Source organism: Chroicocephalus ridibundus, chromosome 3 (genome assembly GCF_963924245.1).
Source record: "Chroicocephalus ridibundus chromosome 3, bChrRid1.1, whole genome shotgun sequence".
Classification (NCBI taxonomy): Eukaryota; Metazoa; Chordata; class Aves; order Charadriiformes; family Laridae; genus Chroicocephalus; species Chroicocephalus ridibundus.
Window position 1 is genome coordinate 74,148,167 of NC_086286.1, and position 25,538 is coordinate 74,173,704.

Genomic DNA, 25,538 nt, shown 5'->3' on the forward strand with positions numbered 1-25,538 from the left:
AATAAATATCCATTTCTTTAGATACACTACAGTAATTGGAAGTACCTGTGGATAGCGCTGGGATCACGTAACAAAACCAGGCAGCCAAGATGAAGCAGAACTTTTCCACTTCGGCGTGACCGACCGCTGAACTCCATTTCTCTTAATAGTAGAACTTATTTGCTGGGCTCAATATCGGGCTCTTTTACTGCACAATTGTGTTAACATTTATCATTTTCAGCCACATACACAATTAGACAACTCAAGCTTTGTTGACTCTATGAATTGTACCACAAGTTCCTAGGTTAATGATATGGTTAATGTTCCTGGGTTCATGAGGTGAACTACTGATCCGCTCTGGAGTCCTGCACAGTCTTAAGGATGAGTTTATAAATTGCCTGTCACTAAGGCAACTCAGTTATGTTCAGAGTTAAGCGGGGTATAGAGGCCTGTTCGCAGTAAACAGCTGGCTGAGCACAACAAGAAGCAGCTGCTGCCAGCAGCACTGATAGCAACGTTGCTAGGGAACAAGAAGAGCCAAGCTTAAGAAAATAAAAGCATAATTCAATAATGACTAACGAAATCTGGCTTCATTATGACTCTTGGAAATTATCAGGCCTTCCACGTACAACGAGAGACGAGCAGAAAAGTTTAGAGAGCAGCTGAGTGTTCTACTGGAACTATGGCTGTTTAACTTCGGTTACAGATCGTCAGCGTGATGGCGGGGCACAAAGGGGGCAGCAACTTCAGGCTGTAACCACCACCGGCAGCCTCGGCCACAGCTGGCAACCGGCATCTCTCAGGGCAGATGCTGAAGCCCACGTTTTACGGTCACAGGAACATTCAACCATATTCACGCTAAATCTTTACCTAATCTTTACCGTGGGATCCGTGAGCCTTTCTCAGCACAGCTGTGTTGGCAGTGTCCCAATTGCAGGCCGGAGTGGGACATGTACCAGCCACCCCGACCACGGCATCAGCAGGCAGTTCTAGCACTCTCCTGGGACATTTCCAGATTGAGGGCACACACTATGTTCTGTAAAACTGAAAAATGGTGGATTTTTTAGTCTTCATAACCACACAAGACTTTCAGAAGTGACCTGAAAGCAAAAAAAGTAATATTGGCTTATGTAAGAGAGACATTCAAAGTGGAAAGCGTTCTGAGCCCAGGACAAGAGAGCTTTTCAGGCTGGTAACTACCAGCACTGTCTCCATCCGCTCGTTTGAGATAATTACTTTTTCTTGTCCTATTTTGCACCATGCTTTCGAAAGGGGCTACATCATGGATTTCCAAAAGGGCATAATGTATTTTTTTTTGTTGAGTAAACATTTCTTCATTACTCAGCTAAGCGCATAACCATTACTAGTTATTATTAGATAATAATAAAATGATAAATACACTTTTTTCTTTTTTTCTTGTAAGAAGCACTACCTAACCGCAGCCTTTACACAGCGTGCTGGGTTTGGCTGGGACAGAGTTAATTTTTTTCAGAGTAGCTACTATGGGGATAGGTTTTGGATTTGTGCTGGAGACAGTGCTGATGTTTCAGGGCTGTGTCAGTTACTGCTGAGCAGTGCTTACGCAGAGACAAGGCCTCTTCCGTTCCTCACACCGCCCCGCCAGCGAGTAGGCTGGGGGTGCACAAGTTGGGAGGGGACACAGCCGGGAGAGCTGACCCCAACTGGCCAAAGGGATATTCCATACCATAAGACGTCATGCTCAGTGCATAAAGCTGGGGGAAGAAGGAGGAAGTGGGGGATGTTCGGAGTGATGGTGTTTTGTCTTCCCAAGTAACCGTTACACGTGATGGAGCCCTGCTTTCCCAGCGATGGCTGAACACCCACCTGCCAATGGGAAGCAGTGAATTAATTCCTTGTTTTGCTTTGCTTGTGTGTGCAGCTGTTGCTTTACCTATTAAACTGTCTTTATCTCAACCCATGAGTTTTTCCTCCCTTTTACTCTTCTCTCCCCATCCCAACCAAGGGGAGTGAGCGAGCGGCTGCGTGGGGTTAAAGCACAACACACACCAATATCCGTTATTTGCTCTGTAGTTGTAATTAGCTGCTCCAGTTGCAGGCTGCTGAATTCTGTTTCATCCTGTTGCTCTAGTTGATTAGGCTACAAAACACCGAGTCTGAGGAAGCACAGACGGACACCTCCGGGAAATCACAAAAACTGCAGCTCTGCCATACCAGAAGCCAGGTAACTGTGCTGATCTGTCTAACAAACGTGCAGAAACAGACGAGTCTCATCACGAGAAAAAAGCAGCCTGGTTTTGGTACCTTGCAAGACAGCACCATAAACTGAGTAAAGCTGACACTGAAAGCATACTGTAGAGACGAGGCTTGCTTGACACTCCACCCAGAATAATCTTGACCAGAAATGGCTTTGAATTTTCACAGTGATCAATTTATACATTGGGTGCAGGTCTCAGCAGTGCTTTTGCAGACATATCCATTCAATTAGTTAGAATAAGACCATTTTATAACGCAAAATGTTTTTCTGCTTCTACAGCCATATCTAACAGTTAAAACTTTTCCTGTTTATACCTCCCTGAAGCAGCCTTAGACTTTTGTTGTAAACAGCGTCTCCTTCAGGTGAGGATTTAGGCAATATCTACAAATACTCTGAAGAAGTTTGTATTTACAAACAACGCAGCACAGATAGCTGAAGTTCTATCCACTGATTTACCAGACAGGAGTCATATGCAGGAATCCTCTTCCACTAGCTTATGGAGTAGCAATTCAGAGAAATGTTATTTGTGATTTAAAGCACCTGAAGTTCCACCCGAGAAGCTTTTGCCCAAAGATTCCAAGACCCTTCCTTTCTCTGCTGGCCAAACGTTCCTCAGATCAACTCACGAATGGCAAGATATTCAATATAGTCAACAGGGATGAAGTAACGACTGTAGCTTTCTTATTCATTAACATCACAGATTTAAATATGATTGGGAGAAAAAACACGTTAGACATTCAAAGTAATTATTTTAGTTTAATTAAGGCAGGTAAGAGAGTTACTTTACATATTGAAGCCATATATCAAAACTTGAAAATAAGGGATCTAAAGGATATTTTTTGTTTGAAATATGTTGATTTTCCCCTCCAACTCTAAAAATTCGTATCGAAGTACGAGTTTTGTACATTTCTTCTGATATCTTTTTATTATAGAACTATTGGCACAGTTCTGATACTTTGGTGATAGTATGGTATGCTTTTTGGTTAAGATCTTACATGGGCAGTGATTTTTGTTTTGATTGCATATCTATAATTCATCATTAATACAAGCCGACAATGGGAGGTCCTAGGAGTGAGTAGCTCAATAATGAAGTTTTAAGATCCTTCAAACACTTTGAAGTTAAGGGGGCATTAAGTAATTCTCTGTGTTATCACAAGACTTGAATGGATATATGACAAAGATACTCAAATACATTAGCAGAGGTACTGAGAAAAATACATGTAGTAATTCAGAAGACAGTCTACTTACACCGAAATCAATGGGGACAGAACTCAGGCAAAGCACTTGTTGGAAGAGCACATATGCTACAAAGTAGCTGAAAAGCAAAGAAACAGGCATACTGCTGGAGGAACTGGGATCCAGTTTCACTCCTTATACCTGGAACTCAATTTTGAAATAGAATTAACTATTTAAAAGACAAAATATTTCAAATAGTTAAAGCACATCACTGGGTTGTAGTATACACTCAAAGAACATACAGATATGAAACTATTAAAAACAACACAATGTAAAATCTAGGCAAAAGCCTTAGAGCCTCCAGCAAACTCCATTTTCTGGCTATATTAAAAATAAAATCCCCCCAACTCCTCAGACTTCGCAATGAAGAAGAGGGAATTGACTGGTTTGTTGGGCACCTCGCTGTAAAAAAAGTCAAATTTAGACTACGTGGGATTTGTAAACCGGGGCAGGGGGGGCGGTGCGGGGCTGGGGTTGCAGGAAGCAGCAGCAAATAGCAAATACGAAGTTCAGCTACCCTGGGGCCAGCCTGCTGCACAGCACCGCTCCTTCCCCCCGAATTACTGCACCCCCGGGGGGTACACGGGAGCAGCGTCCCTTTGTAACGGAGGGACAGCGACATTTAGGCAAACGGGACCGGGCACGCCGTTACTAAAAGAATCCCTCGCTGTACCTTTTGTTCGGGGGAGGCAGCGCAGCTGGGACACCCCCCCGTACCCACGGAGCGCCCTCCTGTCCCCGCAGGCCGCCGGGCCCGCCGCCCCTCACCCGCGCCCGGGGGGACCGGCCCTCCCGCGGCAGCGGCGGCCCCGCGGAACCGGCGCGTTCCGCCACGGCGATCGCAGAGGCTCAGCCGGGCCCGGGCGTGGAGCGGCGCAGAGGGGGCGGGGACGGAGTCGCTTCTCCTGCCGGGTGAGGGAGCTGCGGCGGCGGGAGCCCGGACGGAGGGGCGGGACGGCGACGGCCCGCGCTGCAGGTACCGAGGGGGAGCGGGGCGGCCGCGCAGCGCTGCCCGCCTCCGCCCGGCGGGTTGGGGGGCGGCCCCACACACAGGCTCCGGCGCGGCCGCCGGGAGCGCACCCGCCGCCCGCAGAGCGAAGCGGGACGGGAGGTGCCCAGGGCTGCGCTCTGCGGGCAGGCGGCGTTGCCGGCCCGGCCTGGCCTACGCCCGCCTCGCCGCGTTCAAAACTTGCCGCGCTGGCGGCGGCCGGGGCGGGAGGCCTGGCTCCGCGCTGCCCAGAGCCCCGCGCCCGGGGCAGGGCCGGACGAGCGGCTGCCGCCTCCCCTCATCCCCCACCGAGCGGGCGGCTTCGCTTTCTGTCACCGGGGAGAGGAGCCCCGCCGGCGGGCGGGAGCGCGGTGTGACTGACGGCCAGGCTGACTGACTGACGGGAGGCGGGACGGGGGTGATTGACGGGGGGTGGAGCGGCGCTGATTGGCTGGCCGGGGCGGGGCGGTTGGTTGGCGGGAGCCCTCTGTGAGGGGCGGCGGGTTGGGGTGTGTTGTAAACGCGGTGCGGTCTCCCGCGCTCCTTAGCTGCGGCAGCCGCCTCCAAACTCCTCCCCCCGCCCCGCGATAGGCTTTTCTGAGTGAAAAGTGAAGTTTTCTGAGCGGCCTTACCGAAAAGCCCGGCTTTGTAACTGCTTTCCCTCGCCCGCAGAGGGGCAACATGGTGCTGAGTGCGGACCAGGTGAATCTGATCGGGCAGGTCTTCGAGTCTTACCTGCTGGAGCACCACAGAGACGACATCCTGGGCATCCTGAGGGAGGCGGACGAGGAAGCGCACTACCCCATCGTTGTCGACGCCTTGACGCTCTTTGAGGCCAACATGGAGATCGGGGAGTATTTCAACGCCTTCCCCAGCGAGGTCCTGCCCATTTTCGACAGCGCGCTGCGCCGGGCTGCCCTGGCAGCGCTGCAGGCCGCCACCACCACCGCCGACCCGCCACAGCTCAGCGTGAAGCAGAACCTGCATGCCAGGGTGTCGGGTGAGTTGGAGGGGCAGTGAGGCGCCCCAGGCGCATCTCCCCGTCAGCACTGCCCAATTCCCTGGTTGTGTAACAAACTATTGTGGGGTCAAGGGAAGGAGCAAGTTGAACTCCTGCCATTTCCAAATGGCAAGTTGAACTCCTGCCATTACCAAAAGAACACATGCGAACACATGGCGTTGCGTAGACCAACCCGCAAAAAAGCTGTAGCCATCCCTGATGGTGTAATGTCCTGGTTTGGGGTAAAACAGAACCAATTTTCTGTTCAGTAATTTTACTTTTTAGGTAAGCCCCTTCTAACAAACTAAACTCTGAAATTAACAGCATATTGTGCAGAAAATTGGTTCATGTTTGTTGCTGAGTCAGGACTTAATGACAATGCCTTTCCGTGGCTAAAAGACTCCTCAAATCTGTGGCCAGTCTCATGTTATTTCTCTTGTTGGCCAGAACGTCTAAAGAAAAAAAGGCCTAAAGAAAAGGTCTGAAAAAGGTCTAAAGAAATGAAGGTCTAAAGAAAAAAGTTCTAGGGGAAGATAGGTAGTTTGTAGATTTTCTTGCAGGTTGACTTCCTTACTGTGTCAGTTGGCACGTGCTCTCTGTTGGCTCCACCCACATTTTCCAGAACAGGCAAAGTCTAAATTTTGAGTTGTCTTCTAACAGTTTAATCTGAAATTGATAAGTTTTATGCTTAACTAATTGTTATAAAATTACTTGTTATAAAATTAGAATGAACTGTTGGAAGGCATGATCGTTAATAGAGGGTTTTGTCCTCTTTTTCCCTACAAGTTGTTATGCCATTATTCACTATTATTAGGAAACTTTTAGTAGTTTTGAGGTGTGGTAAGCGTGGAGTGCAGGTTCTGGGGTTAAAATGCCTATTTTGCCTGATGTGGGGAACTGGGTCAGCAGTGGCACAGTCCCTTCTGGTCATTGCTGATGGTAACTACTTGGAGCTGTCTAGTCTGCAAAGCCGAGGGCTGGAGACCTGTGTTTCCCTCCCCTGCCCTGTGTTGGAGTGGTTTATGATCATTCAGTCTTTTCACAGCTTGAATTTGGATGAATCACATTTGTTAAATAGACCTGTCTTTTGTCCCAGTAAGTTCAATTAAAAATATTGTAATTAAAGCACATACATCAGAAATATAATTAGCCTATGGCTCTCATAATGCTATTTTCTCAAGGTTTTGCGGGTGGGTGGGAAGGCTTTCTACCTATTTAGGTGTTATGGAGCTTGTTTACAACTGCTGAGTGTGTGGTGTAAAAGGATGTCCTTTGTGTTGTACTAAAATTTGAAACGTCAGGCATTTCCCTCTACCTATAAAAGCTGGAGTGAATTAAAACTTTCCCCCTAGTGTTCTAGGGTGCATTTGCATCATTCAGGGCTTCAGCATGAAACAGAATTATTTTTACCCCAAGTATTATTGTATAAGCTACCAGGAAGTATTAGAAGGAGTAAAGCAAAGGGCAAATGATCACCGCAAGGGGCAAATGATTGCTTAAAGCGGTGTCTTTAAGCATTCCTGCTCCTTTTATCAGCCTGTTGCTGGAGTTGACTATTCCTCTCACTGTGATGTTTTGTCTGAATATTCCCTAACCAAACTGAGGCAAAATTAGCCGCGTTTGATCAAGTAGTTTTAATAACTGATAAAAGCAAGCCTGACTGAGCATTGATGGAAAAAGTTAGTTGTCAGGCTCACAAATTACTCCATCACTAAACAGGAGGGAAACTGATGAAGAGCAGGGGGTTGTTACCCTCGTGTGGTGCAGCTGGATCAAAAGAACAGCTGTCCATGTAGTTTGGTTTGTGTTCTGTATCATCAAAAGGCTGGCTGCTGAAGAAACAAAAGCAATAAGCTAAATGATCTGTAGACTTTTTTCTGCCCAAATTTTCCCATGATACTGTTGCCTTTTAAGTGGATGCTGTGTTCTGATTACCTTCAGGATTCTTGTCTTGGGGTGCTGCTTCCCATTCCGAAGTCAAACGGGAATGAGAAGGTGTTGCACTCTTCTTGGTGTGAGCAGCAAACACCTACCTGGAGTGGGGCTGAGGGGATCTGTGTGTCAGGCTTGGGCCTGAAGTGAGGAAAAGTGTTTCCGCTTATGCTAGATGTAAGAATGCAATCTTAGCATGCTCATACCAATATGGACAGGGCATCTACGAGTTCAAAGAAGGACTCGAGGAGTGTGAACATGCAGTGATTAATAATGGATGATTACCCTGGCTTCACTGAAGAAAGTAAAAGATGAAGTTCTTTATCTGAATTTTAACATTGTAGGAATTTGGTTGTGTAACTTCTCCATTTCCTACAAATCCATTAAAAGATTTTTCCTTAGTGACCGTTAACCTAAGCACCGTTGTGTCTGTTACTGGTGGCCAAGCTGCTTCTAATAGTTCAGTTTTACACATTATTACTGATATAGTAAAGCTGATTCAAGGAGGCACATACTCAGATAAAGAGTTTGTCAAGCAGTCTAATATGATCAGAATGTAGGCTCTTTTTTTTCCTGTCCAGAGCCTTGTCTCTTCAGTATTCACAGAAATGATATCATGTATCCTGACAACAGTGCTGCAGCTCTCTCTAGTGTCTAGATGTGTTGAATTTTGCAAAGGTTGAGCTGCACCAATACTGAACCGGGGAAAAAAAGATGCCAAAACTGTAGGAAAAATAATGAATTTTATCTTTTTTTTTTTTTTTTTGCCTGAACTGAATAGACGTGAAAACCTGTGAGAGAAAAAGAATTTTCAACAGGTTTGGTAGAATATATAAATAGCTTTGTTACAGTCAGACAGAAAAAATTGTTTGTAGTTCTACATAATACTCTATTTCTTTTCCAGTTTATTTAATTCCTTTCTACTTTTTTTTTTTACTTTATTCTTTTACCTTTTAAAATTAGCTTAATATTTTAAAATGTTTTCTTTAAACAAAAGCAAAAGGTCAAACACTTTGCTTAAAAGCGTCAAAACAGAATGTTTCGGCATGTCTGAAATAAAGCATTTGGTTTTGAAAACACTGAAATAAATATATGATGTCTTTTTTTTAGCAGCCAAAGCTACTAAGAAGATTTGTCCTAAATGCACAAATAGTTTTGATCCCCTTAGAAATATCATTTTCCAGCAGATTTATTATTTTACATCTCTCTTTCATAGCTCTGTTTTGGAAGTAAAGCTAAGAAATTATTTTAAGACCAAGTAATTTCTTTTTAAGTTGATAATTATTAGTATCTTGTACTTCATATACTAACTTCTGAAGAGGCAATATTTTGATGCTATCCTCAGATGTGCATTTCAGAGACCATTTATTTTTATAAGGACTTTGTATGCTGTTGAAGTAGATTAATCTTCCTGAGGATTTCAGCTGCTGTGGTGCTAAGTGATGGCCTCACAGGTGAATGCTGGAGTGGGATCAGTACACCAGAGAGCTGGCTGTTGGTGTGGAATTAAAGGAGAGCTAGTGCCACGAGAATGTTCTATCGCTATTCATTTGAATGTGCAAGTGAATTTGCTTTGCTTGTGTTCATAAACCCTTTGTATTCTTTTTATGCCATCTTCTTTGTGCTTGAGGTTTACTGGAATGCAATGTGGGTTTAAGGTCAAATGCTCACAGACTATGAATTTTAAATTTGCTTAGACTTGATACAAGATCTTGACATTTAATTCGTCACACAAGATCAAGAGTTGCCCTTGTTTAAATGTGGGAATAACGTTGAACCACAATTAAGTAGCATAACTAAAATCTTGTAAATCAGACAAACCAATTGGGAAATAAACGGCATTTGACAAAAGATAGTTTAAATTAATAAATAGGTCTGAGAACATCGGGAGCTATTTCATGAATGGAAACTGCTCATGACTATTCAGCCCTTGGCAAGAGCAGGAGAACGAAACGGCAACATTTTGTGTTAGTGCTCAGCATCTGATGTTTTTCACTATCTCAGGCCAGTGAATCAGATTTATGCTACAACAGATGAGTTGTTGAATCACATTTATGAAAAAGTAGTAACAATGGCTACTGTTAATATGTCTGGCATTTTTTCTCATCTTTCTGTTTAACTGCGTTGTAAGTCCATGTTTCATATGCATAGCCTTATGCTGCACATATTTTTGTTGAACAGGTTTGCCTGTTTGCCCAGAGCTGACTCGAGAGCACATTCCTAAAGCCAGGGATGTAGGTCACTTTTTGTCTGTTACTGGGACCGTCATACGTACCAGTTTGGTGAAGGTTTTGGAGTTTGAAAGGAGTTATATCTGCAATAAGTGCAAGCATGTGTTTGTCGTCAAGGCTGACTTTGAACAGTACTACGCATTCTGTCGTCCATCAGCCTGTCTTAATGAAGAAGGCTGCAACTCAACCAAGTTCACGTGTCTTTCTGGAACAACCTCTTCTCCTACCTCCTGCAGAGACTATCAAGAAATCAAAATTCAGGAACAGGTAAAAAAAAAAAGATGGAGAAAAAGGGGAGGGTATTAAGGTATAGATGTCTCAAGTACAAAAAGGATTAATTTACTAAAGAAGGCAATTGGATGCTTAATTTCCTGCTGGAATAAAGTAACTCTGCTAATTTTAGAGAAACTGTTTGTGCTTACATCAGAATTAAGTTGTTGATTAGACTTCCGTTATTAGGTAACTCCATTCCAGATCATACAAAACACCTGGGATCAGTGCATAGGTTAAATTTTCATGCTGAATCCTTTGCATTGTGTCTGTAAGGTCTAAAGCTATCCCAGTGGTGGCCAAGGCCAGCTGTAGCAGTGCGGTATGGTCAATACATGGTGTCTGCAAATATCTTTTCCTTTCAGCCAATATTGAATTCAACAATTATTGAATACGTGCTCCTCACAGTGTTTGCGTTTGTTTTTCTGAAGGTAGTCCTGGGTGGAAGTACAGCTAAGCTGGAGGAATAAGAAACTATCGAGCCTCTTTTTACAGTTGCGCATAACTAAGACAAAACTGTACGCTGTATGAAAATTGAGAATAAGTAGGGTGTATTGCAGACAACGTTTCTGTGTTTATTTATATGTTCGGTGTCTTTTTCATAAATCTTTTCTAAGATCTCTTCAGTTGTTTCAGGGTTTTGATTTTATAAATTAAGAGGATAGTGGTGCCAATCTACATGAAAGATGTATGAAAACAGAAATGTATGAAATTAGAAATGAAGCTCTTTAAAGTTCAGAATAGCAAAAAAGTAAGGGAATAAAACTATTTCTAGGAAATAAGCCCTATGCTATGTGTTTATATTATGATTGTTTCTGACATAAGGTTTCTACAACATATTTTTTGTTGGACTGTGTGACACACAGATCTCTGTGATGGGAAGGATTTTCAGCAGCATGGGATTATTAAACACAGTAAAGTTAAACCAGGAATGAATTTCACTCGTGTTTCCTACTGAGCTCTGCAAGTAACCGTGTACGTGCCACCAGTACTGACAGTGATGTGAACTGCCTGTGGCCATTCCGATGATACACAAGAGTGAATTAACCTTGCTGGGCACTAGAGAGTGAATAAATGTAGAACTGTAGCATGTATGACCTGTGCTGCAGAATGAAAAGGTACTTCTGATTGTTATTCTTGTTCAGTGGATATTCTAAAAACCATTGCAAGCTTTAAGTGTAAATGGAAAGATTGCTGGTTGGAAATAGACCGTGACAAGACTGCATGGACTTTGCCCTGGAGAAAAGAAGAAGAATTACAGGAGTTACTGGCTCATTTGTCAATATACATTTGGCTGGTTGTATGCAATTTGGTTTTTTCCTGCTGTTGATTTAATCCTTGCCACCTAGGTGTCACAATCTGACAGATTATGGTTAAATACCAGAAAAATATAGAGAATAATCTTTCAGTATATGCTTCAGTGAAGGGTTATCTAACCCATGGATGTGCTTCGGTACCCACAGTAAACTTTGCGTATTGAAGAAGTAGCTAAAAATATCTCAAATGATTTTTAAAAAAATCAGCTCTTTCAAATGACCACTTTTAGTGAGCTTCAGCAAGATACTGGAATCACACAGCACCTCCCAGGATTGAGCACCTTCAGCTAATTTAATACCCAATCCCTTTTCCACTAATGTCAGCATTAAACTTCTATTATTAAGTTCATGGCAGCAGTGACGTGTTTACTGTGTAAGTTTTCTGAGAAAAAGCAAGGGCTGATCTCAGTTCCAGGAAAGGAATGTAGGTCCTCTGAGCCAGAACAGCTATAAATGGCTTTTGCAAGGTGCTGTTCTTAAGAAGTGCTTTTCCTTCCTGTCTTCTAGGTTCAAAGACTGTCTGTTGGAAGCATCCCTCGTTGCATGGTGGTCGTTCTGGAAGATGACTTAGTGGACAGTTGCAAGTCTGGTGAGGACACAGTGTGTATTGCATCTGTTTGTACCACAAGCATTTTTATTTTTCCATTTGAGATTAATCTTTGCCAAGTTGTCTGTCAGCGCTGAGGGCTTGTTGAATGAGATATGTTCCTCTGTCACGTTTGCTGTTTCAGCTTGGATGTTAGCGTGGCAGTTGAAGACTCTTCTAGAAAATGCCATACATCCCCATGTTGCATCTTGACTGTTTGACACATCAGTTTCAATAAGTAATGTGTCGTGACGTACAGAAAGTATATTAAATCTTGTTAGCGTGGGAACACCAAACCTCTTGAGGAAATCGGTCCACACCATCACACAGCATGTGGTGGTCCTCTGTAGGTTAGGAGAGCTTGGTAACTTGACCTCCTATCTGAGGAGTGCTGCAGGTGGAAAAAGGTACTTGGCAATCAAAAAGGAAGCTAATTGGCAGGAGGATGTATGAAGAATGGACTAAAAATTCTCAGACAGGCACATCCCCACAAGAAATCAATTTCTGATTGTACTTTCTCAGAAGAACACTGTGGCCAGAATGTTAACGAGTGATTCTGGAATTCATCACAAAAGTTACCAGAAGTGAAATAATTTTTGACTAAATGTTTTGTATAGTAAATCTAATTGAAAGAAGAGCTTCTGCAGTTTACCATGAATTCCTCTTTTCTAAAAGAGGAAACAAGCAGAGGTATACTTTTAAGGATTCACCTACCTTAAACAGAAATAGAAAGACATAGCAACTTCCTATCCCAGACATAAGCAACCTACCTAATGTTTGTTGTAGACTCAGGGAGGTTTGCTTTTTGTTGTTGGGTTTTTTTAATCTTATTAACTGTAACACAGGATCTCAATTGCGTTATTATGCATTACAGCTGACACATCTGCGTATCTCACATCAGATGTTATTTTACTAATTTTTGTTGTTACCACCAGGAGATGACATCACAGTGTATGGAGTGGTAATGCAGAGGTGGAAACCTTTCCATGAGAGTGCACGCTGTGACTTGGAGCTTGTTTTGAAAGCCAACTACGTTAAAGTAAACAATGAGCAGCTAGCAGGGGTTGTGATTGATGAAGAAGTCCGCAAGGAATTTGAAGACTTCTGGGAAAAGCACAGGAACGATCCCTTAGCAGGTTAGTAGTTGAGAGCTTTTAAGTAGAGCACATGTTCAGATACAGATGAAATCGGGAGTGAAAATACAGTGACTGAACACATTTTTCCCCCATTATCGTATCCTACCACCCATTCCTCCAAAAATATATTTTTTCCAGAACAGGAATGTGAAATTCTTACTTTAATATTACTGGGCAAAAAAAGTACCAAAGATAGATACTGCTTTCTAGCCAAGTGTTTTGTGGAACGCTTAATAGCAAGAAATGAGAAACAGTATAAGTTCAGGGGAAAAAAAGACAAGTGTTTTATAATCAAGAAAGAAAAAGCTTACTTCTTAGAGGAAATAGCGTGGACAAGATCTGCTTTTTGTCAGCGTAGCTTTGATTCTGGGGTGAGGGATTTGACTCACTGTCTCTGCATCCCAAATTAAGCTGTGAATCTTTACCACAGAGTTTAGCACATTTCACCTTTAACCTAACTCTTGGATGCCTAGACCCTTTATTTAGTTGCTGTGGAGCCTCCTGTAAATATGTAGAGAGTCTCCCAGTTCACAGTGGCTTCCAGAACAGCCAGAGTGTTTAGTATGCTGGATCCTAAACTTACCATGGTCTGCAGTCAACCACGTAGGAATTAGCAGGAGTTGTGTCTGGAACTCACCATAATCTAAGTGCCTCCTCCTGAACCGTGGGGAAGCTCAATGGACTCTTTAGGACCTCTGTCACTGAACTGTCTCAGTCTCTGTCTTTTAAAACCCTGAAAAGAGCTTAGTCTTTCCTCTTAAAAGACAAAGAGGAGGAAAGGCAGGTGGGAATGTTGCCCACATCAGCTTAAAAATTGGAGCTCTCACATAAGAAATTGGAGATCTTGTCAAGGGCAAAGATTCGTCAGAACTGCGTTTCCCAGAAAGCAATTTAATTGCTAGCCTCCTGCTGTTTGGAACAAGAACATTTCTTATTACCGTGGCTAGAACTGTTCAGAAAATAATTCAGGATCCTCTTTGAAGGTCCTATTTAGTCTTTCATTCTCAGGACAATTTTTGGAAGCCTCCAGGGAGCAATGTGGTTTTATGCAATATTACCCATTCAGAATAAATAAATTAATACGAAGTGGCTACAAGAAAATTGGAGTGGAAATTAGAAGGCCCCTGACTGCCCAAGACGTCTGTTTCAGGCCGTTTGTCTGAATCTGAATCCACTCAGGTGAGGGCAGAGACCAAATTTGATTAAGGAGTCTGAGGTATAGGCCATTTCACAACAGTATATATGTACATTTACTGTTTTTTCAAGAGATAATGGTAGTTACTCCTGCATTTTATGTTGGTCAATTCCTTATGCTGTGTCCTGAGAAAGTCTACCACGGCAGCCTCTGAGGGAACTTACGCAGGTGACTTTATTTTTTCTGGATACTGTCTAGGAAGAAGCAGAACTGCTGAGCTGCTCAGCACTGACAAGGCAAATAACTCTGAAGGCAAACAGAGGCAACTGCGGAGTTAAATCTTGAGTTATGCTATGGCTGACCAAAGTTTTTAAAATGTAATTTTTGGACAAAGATGCGTTAATTCCCTCAGAAGGCCTCCACAAGAAACACATATGCCTTGAGTCAGCAATTAGGTGCTTACGTATTTTGCCATACTTGCATCTAAATTTAAAACATGAAGTTAAGAACTCAAAATTGATCAGTCTGTTTTATTCCCTGACAACGGGAGTAACGTAGGGCATTAAACCTGTGATCCCTTATGTGCTATTAGTGTCAGAATCTCAAAGGACAGAATTAATTCTGTTTACACACCTTCCAAGCCAACATTGTCATAGCGAACCGAAGTATTCTGTTGCTGGAAAGAGACTGTGGTAGGGAAGAGGAGAGGGGCCTTTGACACAGAAATGTCAAAGGAGAAGGAGATTCAAGACAAATATGATCCATGCTATGGGTGCACGTGTTAAAGGCAAAATACTTCAAGCGTTGGAAGTTTTCTTAAATATAGAACACATCAGTTTTCAAGGGGATGTTTTGATGTCTGGAAACTTTTAAGTTTTGTTCTTCATAGCCCCTACACTTTTATCTGTGAAATAAAGTAATTTGCATGATTGGCATTTCGTTAGTGCCTTTTTTCATTATATCCAGACACTACATTCCTTAAATTGTGATAGGATTGGCTTTGCTGCTTGTGACCGTGGAAGGCTTAACTTCTTTATAATGAAGGAAGTTTGGATCAAACAACTCCTTTGGGTCCCATTTAAAAAAATAAAATAATAATAATAAAAAATTCTCCTGACTGCTTTGTTCCTCTTGTTCAGGAAGCAGACTGAAATTATTTGTGAGTGGACATAGGGTTGTGGACATAGGACAATTATTTGTCAGCGTACAGAAGACTTTATGTGTACTTAGGAAACCAAATTTTACTCTTAGGGCAGTGCTGAGTACCATTTTTTGCTCCTGTTTTAGGGAGGAATGAAATTTTGGCTAGCTTATGTCCTCAAGTTTTTGGATTGTACCTGGTGAAGTTGGCTGTAGCCATGGTGCTTGCTGGTGGTGTACAGAGGACTGATGCTACTGGAACTCGAATCAGAGGTTAGTATTGTTTCTAATAGTATCACCTCCTTTCCAACAGTTGTTCCCACATCCCTTTCCCCTACAAAATCAAACCAGTAAGGTTTCAGAAGCATAATGATCCCATTTTCTTGAGTGAGAGCAGTTTTTGATTAATGCTGGGTATTATTCCAGAATCTCAGACAAATAAAGTGGGTGTCTAGACTTACTCTTTTTATTTTAATTTTTCGCAAATAAAACCTGGTAAAAGCAGGTGTTCAGGATTCCATTGGGTAGAATATTCAAGGCAGTTGGTTTAGATAAAACATAAACTCACTTTTTATTGTTTAAGTGACGTTTTGAAATGATTTCTGGTAGAATATTCTTAGCAGTATTTGGCATCAAAGGACGGGATATTAATGTTTCCTTAATGTGGATCACTATAGCACATTGAAAGAAAAAATTAAAGGGTCCGTTTTACTTCCTAATACCAGACTTTTCCATCTGTGATTGTCAGCACATCTCACTTAGTTCTGTTACTGTAAGTTATCTGCCTGCTGATTCTCCTTCTGTTGTTATTAGATGGCAAATGCGCCATGTGCCAGGTGGTACGCAGGTCATAATCTATGTAGGTCATAATAATTCTAAAACAATATATGTGTATATACAAATACCGGACTTTCTTAATGCTCCAGCAGCTAAATAAGGTTATAGGCTTTATATTTGAAGTTGTATTAATGTTTTGTAGAAAACAATGAAATGATTTTAGAGCACTTCAGTGAGATTGTAGTAGTCAAATTATTTACTTCCGTAATTGCATTGTTTCGATATTACTAAATTGTGTAACTATTGGCAGTGTAACATGATTAGTTCCGAAAAACAACCTGCTGATTTTATTAGTCCTTTTCACAATAATTTGAGTAAGTGAATAGTGTAATGATAACTAAACCCTGGTATCACGTTCAAGGGTGAGTTGAGTCTAAGAAATGAGTATTCTAAAATGTAAGAACTCACTTTATGCAAAATATGTCAAATACCTGGTAATATTTTTAAATATTTCATTGGAAATATTTGGTTTGGGTGCAGCGATACGACTGGATGCTTTTATTAAACAGTACACTTATCCCACCCAACAAATAGTGCAGTCTTAAACAGAATTACATATTGTAATGTATATGTAGTACTAAACATGAGGTGAATAATAAGTATTATTTAATGCAGAGCATTTTGTGTATATCTTTCTCTGTATATGAACCGTCTACTCCTACATCAATGTTTTCCCCCAAGGTGAATCACATCTTTTGTTGGTTGGAGACCCAGGTACGGGGAAATCTCAGTTTCTCAAGTATGCAGTAAAGATTATGCCACGGTCTGTGCTTACTGCAGGAATCGGATCTACAAGTGCAGGTATGTGCTTCTTCAGCTGTAATGCTTTACTTCTTTTGCTGGAGTATGTTTATATAGAGGCCTTCTACATATATGAACATGTATGAACATGTATGTTCATATATTGTTGTAGTAGCACAGCTGAAGCAAAGAACTGCTGTGGAGGCATATGAGGCTTGACATGACTGTCTGCAGAAGGGCAGTCCTGCCCCTTCTTCTGTATCAGTGGAGCAATGTGATGAGCTTCCAACAGGGAACCTTATGTGCCTCATCCAGAGGCACCTCTTAGTTCTTTGCTAGCAGATGATGATCTGGACCTGTATTTTTAGTGTTCTTCCCAGCTATGACAAATCTGACATCCTTCCAGAGCTCACACTGTGTGATGGGCTAGCATCATTTGGTTTCTCCTGAACAGCTACTGTCCTCTCTTCTGTTCTTTCATATGTTCTGGCTGGGTGCCAGTCTGAATTCTGCTTACTTTCTGGAAGTTCACCCCTATGCTGAGGAATTATTTCTGACACATAAAGATGGTTTCAAGATGGTTTAAGAGGGCTGCTTTTTGTTGGTGTTGTTATATTTAGGTATGTCCCAGCTGGCTCAGAATGCCAGGTATCTTTACAAACTCTTCTGGGGACTGTGCAGGGTCAGATTACCTCTGCAAATGACTTTATTTGAGCAAATAACTACATTACTAGTACACGCAAAATCACAAAATAGTTAGGGACAAACCCCAGTGTCTCAGCTAGCCTGTGTAACTCTCACATAGTGCTACTTTTCATTTTATGTCTGGGAAACAGTATTATTTATACATGGGGAAACAGAATAAATCTTTCCCAGTTCCAGTACACACATGTACACATAGCTATGGGTATTCCATAACTGTGGAAGTGGAACATGGTGTTAAACGTATACACTCTTGTGTACAGGGAACTTGTTATGAAACGGATATGCCTCTGGTTTTCCATTCAAACTGTTGACAAATAGGTCTGGAGAGAAGCCAGAGAGAACATTTTGGCTCAGCATAACCTTTTCTCCAGATTTTGTTCTGTGTTAAGAACTGAGAACAGGCTGGTGTCACGTCCCACCCTCAGGAAAGAGGGGGGGTAAGTGACTTCAGATTCATAAATTCCCAACGGCGCGGACTAAGGTGAGATAAATCTCAAGGTCCATATAGAAACATTTATTAGCTTCCCAAAATGCTTAGCATAGGTCTTAACAAGTCCACGATAATTGGTTACGTATATAACAAATTATGGCAAATAGTGAGGTATGCATTGTGTTACTTAACAACAGGCATAGGACTATTTATGGCAAGCGGTACTTAAGGTCGTACTTAAGGTCGTTACTTAACCACTCTAAGAGAAAAAGAAACTGAGGGATAGAGAAAGGAAAAGATAGAGAAAAAGACTGTAAAGAGATCACCGGTCCTAGTTCCAGTGTCTTTTTCAGGGAATCTTCCCAGGCATAATCTTCTTTCTTGGAAAAATATTCCCAGGTACAGTCTTCTTTCTTGGGAAGAATCTTCCCAGGCACTATATTCTTCTTTTGCTTCTTCTTTGTTCCCTTCTCAGGGGCTCTTATTTTTCCCTTTTATGTTTGCTGAATTAGCATGGTCCACCCCCCTTGCCAAGGACAGCCTTGTCTCAGGTTTCTCCCTTCTCCCAGGTGATGTGTAGCATGATTTGGGTGGAGAGACGAGTGCCATAGTCATACATGTTTAGCATGATCTCTATAATCTTCATTAGCATATGCAGGGTGTGTGCTTTCATATGCATGTCACAGATAATGAAGCAAAGGTCACTCATCAGACACAATGGCCTTGAGAACTAGCAAGCTCACCACATAAGTGGTGGAACTATCTTGTCTTCACAAGGCAGTTCTCCCACGCTTTCAGGCACCAGAAGTGTTAGCTTTATCAGTTCTTTGAAGGCCAGACCTGCATTGTTTATTTCCTTGCAGGTGTTTGAGGCATTCCACTGAAGGCTTGGAGGGCCTTCTGCCCCTTGTCAATGAATTTACGGTCTGTCTCTTACAGCTGGATAATTTAAATTTTGCTAGGGGACTAACAGTGACCTGGAGTGAAATTTTGCCATGCATTTCAATGTGACCTTGCCCACTTTTTGACACACCTGAGATTGAGTAAACTCTGGAGAACTGGTAAAAGCTGTCTTAACATTTGGATTCCTCTTTTAGAGAAAACTGCCGATATCTAACCAACCTTTGGTAAGATCTTGTGCATTAACACATCTTGTACCATTTACCCATCCAGTACTGTTTTAGGACATGAGCTATTTATCAACCTTAGAATTAGCGTTCTGCTTCCAAAACTGTCTTGTCTTATATCAGTTTTCCCCGGTTTTCTGTACAAGCATTTATTGGTACCAGGACACCATGTTATATCGCCTTGTGCCAAAATTCCCTTTCTTTCCTGCTCTACCCTAGGTATCATGTGATTTGAGATCTACTATGACCCGCTGGGGCCCTGCAGTGTCATGCGCCCGCTGCATCCTGTTACCCCATCCAGACCTAAAAGGAATTGCTTTGCAGAATTTCAGAAAACAGTGACCTGGCTCTGCAGCTTGATTTGCTGTTGGGCCTCTGCTCTTTCAGTCAGGTTCCTGCTTCCCACAGCACTTTTTAAACAGTCTGTGCTTCATCAGATGTGTTCTGCCTGATTCAGAAAGTTTGACTGAGGCTAACACCCAGCTTACTTATTGTAGTGAATCAGTATGGAAGATCTTCATCTTTCTTATTTCAATGACAGGCTCAAGTTGACTGCTTGCTGCAAGCAGTCTTTACAAACAAACGGTAATTTATTCTCTGTTGTGGGTAAAACCAGAACTTTACGTCCACTCTTTAGATAGCATTTGTGTGTTTACTTGTTTTATTAGGTTGCCTTTTTTGTGAACACTTAGTAGAGATTTTCTGCTGAGAGTTCTCTGCAAGTTTATGACTTTTATGAGGAACTGGGGCTTGTTCCTCCCACATCTTTTTGATAAAAGTTGGCAGCCAGAAGGCCAACCCACATTCAACCACTCCATGGCAAAAAGTTCTTTGTCCGCTATAGGACTTTCTGATTTGTAAAAAGACAGGGGAACCATCTGTCGCACTGTCTGGGTCTGTCTACATAGTGTTTAGTTTTTGTAAAAGGCCTGGTTCATTCTCCTCCTCCTAGCTTCTCATCTGAGAATGACAGGGAATCATTCAGGTATCTTTAATTTTTATAAATTGATACATAGGTTTCCAGAAAAAAAAAAAAAGACCTAGTGAGGTTTAACAAATTCTTTCTGTTCGTTCCCACCTTACCACTGAGTTTAACTAACTGTTTTGCAGTCCCCAGATCCATAGTGCTGCTTGTGCATAATTGGATGAGATAATCACCAGTAAGAAAATAATTCCTTTTCCCCTGGAGCTTGAGATCTGCAGCAATCGATTGAGTGGTGTGTTTGACTCCATAGGGACAGGAACCAACACAAGCCTGCTGCTCGTGGGTTTGGAGCACACGGACATCTGGGCCAGACTCATTCTGCTGCTTCCTGGTGCAAGTTTTGCTGTTCACATTTCTGCAAAGTTTTGTTTGGTGTTGTGTCCCTCCACAGATGGACTGCTTAAAGAATTTTGTGAACTGTATTTAGAACAGCTTGTCTAAAAATCTGGGAGACTGTCAGCTGTTTTTCCAGCTCTGCAGTTCTGTACAATATGCCTTCCTGAGCTGTAAGAAATGCAGCCTTCTGGCCTCTCCTCTTAGAGCCTCTACAGAGCCTTGAGAGTACTGCCTTTTTGCTGACATTTTGCAATGTCTAGCATTGTCCATGTCATGTCAACAGCAGTTTGCTACTATGTTTTTTTTCTTTTCATTGAAGGCAACTAACTCAAGGGGAAACCATTTTTCTTTTCCACAGTAAGCCTCTCCCTGCTAGGGAGGCTTCGGGTGCTAACAGGCTTCAGGTCTCTCTTCTGATCCATTAGAAAACAGTTCAAAGTGGCTGACGTGAGCCATCCAGCTATGGTTATGAAAAAAGTACATGGTGACAGTATCCTGAGGTACACAAAACACAAACTGGAGACATTTTTCCCAGTTTGTAGATCCCCAAACTGTCACTGGGCATTCCCTAGTTGATACAGGCCAAGGGAGTGCCAGGAACAGTTTTCCACTGTGGATTCATTTATACCCTGGCCCTGATAAGGTTATTAACAGAGATGCAGCCTTTAGGCCACTCTTCTCGGATCTTCACTTCTACCACAGGATTCTTCATTGTTTTCCTGAATAGTCATGATTGGACATGAACTTCAAGTATTTTCTATCAGCATGTACCTTGAAAATATTTTCCTGAAAGCATGACTTCATTGGCTGTGCCTTCAACAGTTGAGCCTCAAGTTGAAGAGGCCTTAACTCCGTAGGAAGTCTGCTAGGCTTCTTGAAGGAGTGAATTTTGAAGTTGTGATCAAACCTCATCAGAGATATGCCACATCTGTAACAACATCTCATCTCTTGCAGATCCTTAAATTCCTTTAACTTCCTCTCAATAATGCTGCTCCAAGATGGCTTTGTCCTGAGACAGAACTTGACTACTTGCATGCAAAAGATTATTTAGCCAAGTAGGTACCTGTCTTCAGAAATTTTGATCTGTTCATACATCTGTATCTGAAGACCCGTAGTTAGGATGGACAGGAACTACTGCAGGAGCAAGATCTTCATCATGTTGACTGGAGGTTTCAGGTCTTGCGCACTTCTGGCATAATACATCCAGGCAGGCCTTCATCAGACTCTTTCATCCTGCTGTTGAAATGGCAGGCATTTCAAGCAGTTGATTTTTGGATGGATATCATATATCTTCAGGATTCCCTTTACCATACCATAAAGCCCCTGCTTCTTCCCAGTTTGTAGGTCTGCCACACCTTTCTAGTGAGATAGGACAAACTGGAGGACCCCTTTATGTTGAAAGGTAGGCCTCCTTATCTCATGATCATTTTGGAGGGAGACCCAAGAGCTTCTGAAAAGTTTCAGAAGTTTCAGCCAGTTCTTAGCACTGCTGCTAAAACGTAGCTCTTGTCTCTTAGATCTGGTGTAGCCTTTTGCAGCACACACACCTCCTTCCTGATTTTTCTCTGTGGGGAGGCCAAGCAGATCCCTCGTGCCATGGACAGTGAGTACCCAGCCATGCCTCCACGCCAGCATTACCAAAAGTTGGAAATGTTGAACTATATCCTTCCTCCAACCCCTCCTGAAAATGCCTTTGCTTTCTAAGTTCCAGATACAAACCTGTGGTTTGCCTTTAAGAAAGCATCCCTAGTGACTCCAGCTGGCTCTTCTTCCTTAGACATTCTTCTTTGCCTAGACCAAAAATCAAGCAAAACTGCCTCCACCTGACTTCTGTAGCCCAGCTGTCATATCACACACGACAAGACCAGCTCTTAAGAAGCAGAACTTTAACTGGAAACATAAATACAAATGCAAAGGCCCAGCATGAATAGCCCCCCCCGACGCTGACAGCCTTTGTAGGTAGTTGTCAGTTTCAGTTGCATCTTCCCAGCTAGCACTGAGCAGAGCCCTCCAGCAAGCAACAACAGGAATAATTAACCTCCCATCTCCAGACCAAACTTCTGTGGCTCTCAAAAAAACCGACAGAATCTGCAAGCTTGCAGACCACTGTGCTATGGATAAGGGGTAGGGTAGTTAAGTATGTGAAGGATCTCCTGCAACTGCCCAGACAGAAGCCACAAGAATAAGTTAACTTTGCTCTTCTTCTGTCTCTGGTAAATGAGGATTTGCCAGGAGTGTACGTGGTACACAAGGTGATTTGGTTTTGGTTTTGTTTTTTTTTTCCCCTTTTTCTTCCCTACAACCATTTTCAGATGGAAATGAACAATCTTTGTACAGCTGCAAGTGGTTAGCCTCCAGTCTGACCGATTTCCAGAAAATCAGCAGTTGAGGCCCTGCAAAGGAAAATAATGGACTGTCAGATCATTACATTTGTCATTGTGACTTTGTCACGCACATCTCAAGAACACAGATTGTCTGGTGAGCTATAAACTAAGCTACTGTGGTTATTGTAGCAAAGTTCTGAGTTGTTACAGTCTTGAAGATTGGGAGCAAGGGTTGGCTTTCTCAGTGAAGCTTTGTAGAGCCGCTGGAGAGGTTAAATTTCACCAGCCTCCATTAGGATAGAGTTGGAGCCTTTTTGCCTGCTTCAAACTTAAGAGTGTCATAGTAATTCAGACTGAAGGTCATGTATGAATAAATCACAATAACTGTAAGATGAAGGGACAAGTATTTTTCAAGCTAGACGTAAGAAAACCACTCATGTTTTTCATCCCTAATGTTACCTTGTCTGATCCGTTTACTTCTTTGGTACATGAATAACCTCTCATAAGCATTATGACAATCTTCTAATGGAATTGAGTCTTATCTACCTGAGGTAAATATACAGTGAGGTGCATCACCAGTCCTGTCAATAGAATCTGTAGCATTCCCTTGCATCTTGGTGGCCTCTGCAAGTGGAGGTTTGTGGAAAGGTGAATTCATCTTCGATCTTGAAATTGTAATGCTGTGCAGTCTGCACTAGCTGTCTTTATGTCATGCATATAGCCCTGCTGTTTCAAAACTTTCAGAAATCAGGGACAAGTCTTTACAGAGATGCCTTATATGCTTTGCATCTTTAATACCACTAAGTTTCTGCTGTGATGTTGCCTTATGATCAGACCTGAAGCCTTTGGAGTACTGGAATTTGGCTTCTCAAATTCCATGTCTCTGGAATGTGATTTTGCCAGGAAATGTGGTATTCCAAAGACAGTGTGTATGGACAAAGTTGTAGAAGACCTGAGAGGCATCCAGTCTCTCAAAAACCACAGAAAGACCATTTCTCTTGCAAAGATCATGAGGTGCTCTCATGAGGTATGGTTGTTCTCCTCCAGTTTCCATCAAGCACAGTAGGGTTATTCTTTTTCCTGTAATTGGTGGGTCAGCTATATCTAGGATGTGTTAGTGTATCAGGTAAGGTGGTGCCAAATTGTACTGCAGCATCATGCCATCTGGTCTAGCTTGAAGTTTATTGCATCCAAGTTCACATGCACAGTTGACTTTTTTTTCTCCTAAACAGAACAATAAATCTTCACTTTCTGATTTCTCCAAATTAATCAGTTTGCTGGGTGATGTAGTTTCATTGACTATTTTATAGTTGATTCTGCAATAGCAGTAATACAGTTCGCTTCCATTCTTTATGGCATATGCTTCTAAGAAGCCTTCATGCTACTGATGGATGGAGTCTGGTTACAGCTTGTACTTGATCATGTTTTCATTTGAATCTTCAATAGGCACAAGTGTTTGAGATACCACTGTGGTAGCCTTGGCTCAAGGCAGACTTCATTAGCCTGCCAGTCTCTCAGCAGATGACTACATTATTTCCATGCTTACATTTAAGAGATAACTTAAAATAGATTTATAAATAGAATATAGTGCATGAAAAATCTCAAAATGTCACTGTAGACCTTAAAGTTGCAATATAATTGAAAATCAAAAGATCTTTCTTAAAAGTTCACAGAATTTCAGTCCTTAAGTGAAGCAACTGCTGGTTTGGGGGACCAGTTCTTTGTGTTAAGTCATACAGATATTAGAGTGTTAATATTTTTAAATTGCCAGTCATCATTTTAAACAATTACAGAGATTTTCCAAAAGCATACATTAGAACTCGGTTCCAAATATTAATGGATTTCATTAATCTGTTCAGCTACCACATGTACTGTTGAGTTTCCATACAAGAAACAAACATGTGCATGTACTTTCCTTTCTGATTTAAAAAATACATGTTAGAAATAAAGACAATTTCACTAATGATGTGGAAAGACAGAAATGCTAACTGCTTGGGACATCTTCATCCTTACTAGAGAATGCAGAAAGAGAAGATAAAGTGTTCTAATTTTATTCAGAGCTGTACTGTCAGTCATCATGAAATTTACCTTTTTTTAAGGGCCTGGAACCTACAACAGTTCAGTTTTTGGGTGATTACTAGTAACTAGCAGAACTATATTCTTGTAATCTGACATGACAGGTTATGATTTTAAATGCACCTATAGTCACAGTAAATGTATAAGGCTGATGAGGACTGGAAGGACTAACTCAATTGTTAGTGTCATAATAATGTCTTAAGTCTTTACAATTTACTGCTTAGCTCTTTTTAACTTCAAGGATGCCTCAGGTAACAGGGATGTCTCAGTGCAAGAGCTTCAGGGCAGGCAATGTATTCTTGAACATGTCATGCCTGCCACAACAGGGTTTGAATCTTGATTTATACCGGTGCATAAGATTGCCTTAAAGGGTAGAGAGAAAACGGAAAAATTTTAAATTCCAGGTGTTTCAAAAAACTGAAAGAAAGCACCTGAACTCCTTATTACCAGTTAAAAAGACTACAAGAATAAAGTATACCTGAAAATAAACATACCGACCCAGCAGCTGTACATAATAATCTTGCAGAAGACCATTTTTTGGATACTCATGCTATTCCTTTTGATGTTTAAATTTTCTAGTAATTACTTGAATCCTTCCAACCAACCGTGTGTGCTATTAAGGTGGCTGAAAAAGGGTTCTTTGCTGAGAGACCCACCCAAATTCACATGAAACACTGTCCTTAACAAACCAGTTTGACTTAGCAGCAGCAGGAGATTTAAAAAAAAAAAAAAAAAAGAAAAAGTCCTAAAGTCCAAGATAGCAGATGGTAAATCTCAAATTGCATGCTTTAA

At 41.9% G+C, this 25,538-nt stretch overlaps 1 protein-coding gene across 4 annotated transcripts in view; it reads left to right on the forward strand.

The window, feature by feature from the left end:
- Positions 1-3,673: 3,673 nt before the first annotated feature.
- Positions 3,674-25,538, forward strand: part of MCM9 (minichromosome maintenance 9 homologous recombination repair factor) — a 50,043-nt gene continuing 28,178 nt past the window's right edge. For 2 of the 4 annotated variants that reach the window (XM_063329716.1, XM_063329718.1), the window contains exons 1-7: positions 3,674-4,427; positions 5,112-5,439; positions 9,553-9,869; positions 11,696-11,777; positions 12,710-12,910; positions 15,333-15,458; positions 16,704-16,823. In XM_063329716.1, coding sequence (XP_063185786.1) covers positions 5,121-5,439; positions 9,553-9,869; positions 11,696-11,777; positions 12,710-12,910; positions 15,333-15,458; positions 16,704-16,823 — 1,165 coding nt within the window. In that variant the 5' untranslated portion in view covers positions 3,674-4,427; positions 5,112-5,120. Of the gene's footprint in view, positions 4,428-4,913; positions 5,440-9,552; positions 9,870-11,695; positions 11,778-12,709; positions 12,911-15,332; positions 15,459-16,703; positions 16,824-20,135; positions 22,399-25,538 lie in introns of those variants that run through there. The other 2 variants (XM_063329719.1, XM_063329717.1) reach the window with 2 other exon arrangements.